Source organism: Gossypium hirsutum, chromosome A10, assembly GCF_007990345.1.
Source record: "Gossypium hirsutum isolate 1008001.06 chromosome A10, Gossypium_hirsutum_v2.1, whole genome shotgun sequence".
Lineage (NCBI taxonomy): Eukaryota > Viridiplantae > Streptophyta > Magnoliopsida > Malvales > Malvaceae > Gossypium > Gossypium hirsutum.
This window is the reverse complement of record NC_053433.1, coordinates 86,027,939-86,034,085: the sequence shown is the minus strand read 5'-3', so window position 1 is coordinate 86,034,085 and position 6,147 is coordinate 86,027,939. Positions and strand designations below refer to the sequence as shown.

At 34.0% G+C, this 6,147-nt stretch overlaps 1 protein-coding gene across 1 annotated transcript; it reads right to left on the bottom strand.

Annotated features, from left to right (window-relative positions):
- Positions 1-628: 628 nt before the first annotated feature.
- On the bottom strand, positions 629-3,772 carry LOC107896758 (aspartate aminotransferase, mitochondrial). Its single transcript, XM_016822025.2, is given in 11 exon segments — positions 629-978; positions 1,091-1,185; positions 1,275-1,370; positions 1,459-1,618; positions 1,887-2,059; positions 2,147-2,204; positions 2,206-2,249; positions 2,396-2,501; positions 2,593-2,799; positions 3,086-3,171; positions 3,254-3,772. Coding segments are annotated over 11 exon segments (1,374 nt in total). The 5' UTR covers positions 3,419-3,772; the 3' UTR covers positions 629-794.
- Positions 3,773-6,147: the final 2,375 nt, after the last annotated feature.

The window sequence follows — 6,147 nt, the reverse complement described above, 5'->3', positions numbered from 1 at the left end:
TTTATGGAGCATAGATAAAGGTTCCTATCTTCATATTTAATTTGGGGTGTGATTTTTGGAATCTTTCTGCACTTCCTTTCTCCTTCCAACACAAATCTTGTCCCATTTGAATGAGAGGAAACCTCCTGTGCCTTTCTATTTAATATACTATACGCAATGCAAAACTGGGATTTTGGTCCTTAATTTTGATTGAAAAAAGAATGAATCGCTCCATTATTTTACTTTGTGGAAAGACTGTAACAACTTGACAAATACAAAAGCAATCAAGTCAAGGAAGATGAAAATATTATTGAAAATTGTACGGCAAAGACATCCCAGTCCCAGTCCTATCCTTTTTACCCCCAGGGTCAAAAGTGTATGCCTAACAACAGAAACCAAACACTTATTCTTGAAGCTAAATTGTCGGCAGTTTTCCAGGTGCTGACCTGGCCTTGTCCACAAGATATCCATCCATGTGAGTTAGGACTGACGGTGGACCATTTCTGTATGGTATTTTTAATTTCTTTGCCCAAGCCCGATATAGGTGGGTCCAATAACCCGCTCTATTATTAAAAATAATATAATTAATATTTTTTTATTAAAATTTTTGTCCGACATTTATTTGTCACCGATTTCCAACTGTGTTACATATAAAAAATAATCTTTCCTTAGAAAATTTGAAAACATAGAAATGCAGGTTTTGTGATGTCTTAACTTGTTTGAATGTCATCTTTCTTTCTTTTTCCAAAACAAAAAAGTTTCAATTTTCTGCAACATATATGGTACAACCTGAAAGAATTATATGTGTGTGCATATTACAAGGCTAAATTCATTCCCCTTGCTCTTGTTTTTTTAGTACCAAGGGAAGTTGAGCATATATCAGTATTAACCTTATATGCACCAATGTTATGTAATATCTTGATGTCGCGATCGGAGGCAGTGACTTCATGAATAGCTCTTGCTACATAATCGACATTCTTTGTGGTCACACCAGCCATGCTGCCATGTTACCGCATGACGAAGTTCAGATTAGTTCATAATTGTAAGGCATTACAGAGTAACAAGCCTTAACCTTCAAGAACTAAACCGATGTTTTATATGATAAATATACCTTATGCGTCCATCATGTGTCATGTATATATGAAATTCCTTCGCAAGCTGATCGACCTCTGCACGAGTTAATCCAGAGAAGCAAAACATTCCGACCTGCAATTTTGCATATCCTGATGAGTTAATATGCAAAATACAGGAGCATTTCGAGGAGCATCCAGAAAATTTCTGGTTACATTACTGACCTGGTTAGTTATGTGTTGCCAATTGAGGGGAGACCCTAATCTCTCAAGAGCTTCCCGTAGAGTAGCTCTCATTCTTTGAATACGAGTTGCCATGACCTTATAACAAGTAGGTATGATTACACATGCATCAGGCCAATCGTCCCTGTAATAAGGTAAAGAGGAGGAACCGGACTAGGAAACTTACCTTAACCTCTTTGAGCCAAAGGGCCTTAATGTCTGGATTGCTCAAGATTTTCGAGACTAGTGATATACCGTGAATTGGTGGACTGCCATACATAGTGTTAGAAATCTGCTTTAGATGGCTCTTGATCGCCACTGCTTGGATTTTGTCATTGCAGAGAATACTGAAACAATCATTGCGGGTAAGATTACTGAAGAATCATATGGACCAAACCAGAATACAGAGTGATCGCTGAAAACTTGAGCCTCCTAGTGAACAATAAATTACCATTGATATTATTAGATTTAATGCTCTCTTACATGAGCAAGGTTAATGGTGGTGATAGTGGATAAATGCATATACATTACATTTACATGATTATATGCACGGTACAAGTTCAGAGAAGTAAATATATATATATATCCATCGGAATATAAAGAACATTGGCTGACCTGAGACAACCCACTCGGTGTCCATACAAACCCATGTTTTTCGCAAAAGATTGCGCACAACCGATTGAATGGCCATCTTCAAGAAAAATTCTAATAGCTTGGGCATCCCTCTCTACATCCCCGCTTGCAAAACCTTGATAAGCGACGTCAAAGAAGGGAAAATGATTCTTTACCTAAAACATGGTCAAGGCAAGAATTTTGAAGCAACAATAGATATAAGAGAAATTATGTTTCAAACATGATATAATTATTGCCATTACCTTGAACAGAGATGAGATTTCTAGCCACTGCTCATCCGTAGGGTCAACCCAGTTGGGTTATGGCACAAGGCTGAAGTAAGAAGAAAGAACCATCTGGTGCATTCTATAGGAACCATAAAATAAAATAAAACAAAAGCAGTCAATAGCTGACACATTTAACAGTATTTTCAGAAGTACGCAATATTGTAGTGTTCCGTAGGGTACAAGTTTACGGCTGCAAAAATGCAAATGCAATATCAAATATTGTACCTTGACATCATCCATGAGTGCCACAAAGTTTAAACCCTTAGAATCAGGATGGTAATAGTGAAAGGTTCGGTCCGGAACATGAGCATCTCCCCAAATATTGCGGTGACTGGGGAACGAGAATAAAATGTGACTCCACCATAGGTTTTGTATAACTGGAAACAATAGAATGGAATGAAAAAGGGTACAAGACAACTTACTTAGACCATGTTGGATCGGGAAAATATATTGTTGAATCAGGGTAAAATTGTTTCTGAAACTCGGCAAAGATACGACATGCACCAGTTCCAGATAGAGCCGGGATTCCGGCAAACCTCCTTTCTTTTATGACATCCGAATCTTCCCCATATATCAATTTTGCACTCTCCTCAACCAATTTCGAGCTAATAGCTGTAGATGTCGACTCCCTGCCAATGCATCTCAGAAGACCAGAGAAGAAGACATTATGACTTTAGATATAAAAATGATGAAATCAAATTGTGAGAATAAGATTTTGCTGCCGAGTTTGGGATGAAGACAAAATTAATAATTAAAAAGGACAAACAATTTCAGAACTTAACATGATTTGGCAGAGTCATAAATGAGAATGACAAGAACAGGAAAGATATGCCTAAATATATACAATAATGTACAATATATTCCTAAAAATAATATCCCATAATAATATCCTAACATGATGAAAAAGAAACTCACAGGAAATTGGTAGCCCCAGTCTTGCCTTCCGCTTCTCTAACGCATTGAAGCACAACCGGTTTCCCTTCATCATCCCTGTAAGCTCCCTGAAAAATCCCAGACCCAAGATTATTCTTGCTATCCCCTAAAGATTGAACAAGCAATTGTGATGAGAGAAAAAAAAGGCACCACTCCAAGATTAATCTTGTAAGGACAAGGATCAGCAAGAAAGGCGTCGGTGACAGCATTGATGGGGTCTTTAAGAGCCGGAGTGACATGATCCCACCATGACCGTCGTCGAGTGGGGCTGGTGGAAGTTGAGATTCCTCGTCTTAGAAATCGGGAAATAATCATCGTCAAGATATGCAAAAAACTGCCGCTGATTTGGTTCTTTTGGGTTCAGGTAACACAGGATTGGGTGTATAAATAAGTATATGAAGAGGAAGGAAGGTTGGAAGAAAGGAAAAACAACGGTGTGGTTCGTCTTCCATGGTCTTGTGTATTTGTTCAAAAAGAAGGGAGCTTTCGTCTTTGGTTTTTCAGTGGGCTTTTTCAGTTTTGTTCGTTGGTTTTGTTTCTTTCAGTCTCTCGCTGTGGCCAACAGAATTGCAGATGTGGGTGAGTGTCGGATTCTTCCTTTTGACTGCCGCTTTTATTTAATTATTATTTTATTCTTTGTGTATGTAACTTCATAACTTATCAAATTAGTCCCCAGATAATTTAATTTATGTGCTATTAAAAAAATTAAATATTGTTAAATTTGAATAGATTTAACAATTATTATTTAACAAAATTAATATTTTAAAATTTTTATAGTTCTGTAAATAAATTTTTTTATTTGAAATTGAACTTCAATTAAAAAAAATTCAAGATAAATGTTAAATATGTTATAATTTAAATTTGTTTGATTTTTTTAATATTATATAATCAAAATGATCCATTTAATAATAAATGAACTAATTTAATATAATTCCTATAATACAAGGATGTGGAAGAGAAAAAGAAAAGCCACGTGTTGGACAATGATGTTTTGGGTAAGGCTTATGGTGTAAAAATATGATTGCTTATCCCTCGAGTCACCTAGCATTGACCTAAAGTCGGCTCGAAAAGTAGGAAGATTTGAATAAAAATATAGACTTCACAAAATAGGTTTGGGCAAAAAAATAATGCCTGTTTTAAAATTGGGCTAAGCTTCGAGTAAAATTTTTTGGCTCGGCCCGATTTCACTAAATGACAAAAAACTATTTTTTATTATTTTAATTATATTTTCTTATTGTTTTCTCCCTATTTTGCTATCATTTCACTATTATGTTATTACTATTTTGTTGTTATTATTTGGATATTGTATGACACTTGTTTTATTGTTAATTTCTTTATTATTTTAGAGATATTTTCTTATTAAGTTGTATTATCTTAGTATTATTTAAGTATAAATAATTTTTAAAATTTATTTTCAATTTGTTCAGAAATATTTATTTTAATATTTTTAGTATTTTTTATGTATTATATATATTTAAAAATTATGTAAAAAAATAATATAAAAAAATTTAATATGGGTGGTGTAGAAGCCCAAATTGCACGAGCCCGATTTCATCAAAACCTAACCAAACCTCTAAACCCACTAAAACCCTTAACCCATGACCCATTTACATCTACCCAAACCCATTACAAAACCCAAATATTAAACCCAATTCAAAAGCCCATTAAGCCCCCCAAAAAACCTAACCCCCCCAAAAAAAAGAAAAACCTAACCCCAAAAAAAAACCAAGAAACACTAGCCACCTAGCCACTTTCCCACTTGCCCCATTTTTCCTCCCATTTTTTATATCCATTGTCTACTACCACCACCACCTACAAAATAGAAAAAGAAATAATAGAAAATCATGTAAAAGATGGCTATAAAAAGCCATTCAAAAATCATGTTGGGGGGGGGGGAATTTTGATCAATACAAAGAATTTATCTTCATTTTTGCATCAATATTAGTAGATTAAAACCAAGAAAGAAAGTGGATAGTGTCGAATACAAATCAAAAATCTCAGAAATCGAAAGCTAAAAAATACCCAAAGGTGATTTTATATTCTTTATTATTTTACTCTTATTTTTATTTTATTTTTCCCTTTTTTCGAATCTATTAATCTATATATATACATCATAATAAAAATATAATAAAAATATATATACAAAATAAATATTTAAAAAAATTACCTTTTCCGGCCACCGCGTGTGGTGGCCGGCGCCGGCGACGGATGGCGGCCGACGGTGACCGGCCTTGTGGCCGGAAATCACCTCACCCCTCTCCCTCTCTCTCTTTTTTTTGCTTTTCAAGTGCAAGAATGAATTTTTTTGAAGAAAAAAAGGCCTTTTATAGCCCCCAAAACGACGTCGTTTTGGGGTTGGCCATTAAATCCCAAAACGACGTCGTTTTGACTTGGACCGGTTCGACCCGACCCGACCCAACCCGCCCAGGATCCACGTGTTTTTTTAAGGAAGGGCTAATTGCGCTTTTAGCCCTTCCGCTTTTTATTGTTTTGCAATTAAGTCATTATTCGTTTTTTTTAATTTTGGCCCGAAATTTGTCGCGATTTTCAATTTAGTCCCCACTAATGTGCTGAGTTTTGATGGGAAGGAATATTTGTTGTTTTGGCCCCCCACTATTTCCGCACATGTTCAATATAGTCCTTTCCTTTTATTTTTATTTCAATTTTGCCCCAAATATTTTGTTTTTAGTTCAATTTAATTCTTTTTAGTTACTTTACTATTTAAATTAATTATTTTAGTATTATTATCATATTTCATTTACTTATGTAGTGTGTTAATAATTTTTTATCATTTCTAATACGTATATATATATTATATGTATTTTATATATATTATGTATATATATATTTAAATGCCATTAGTTATATATTTGTTATACTATTCCATGTATGTATTTTATATCATCTTATGTATATATTCTTAAATACTATTGTATATATATATATTTTTAAAATACCATATTGTGTATATATTATTATTACAAATTATTACTATTGCTAGTATTATTATAACTATTATTATATTAGTGTATATTTTATGTACA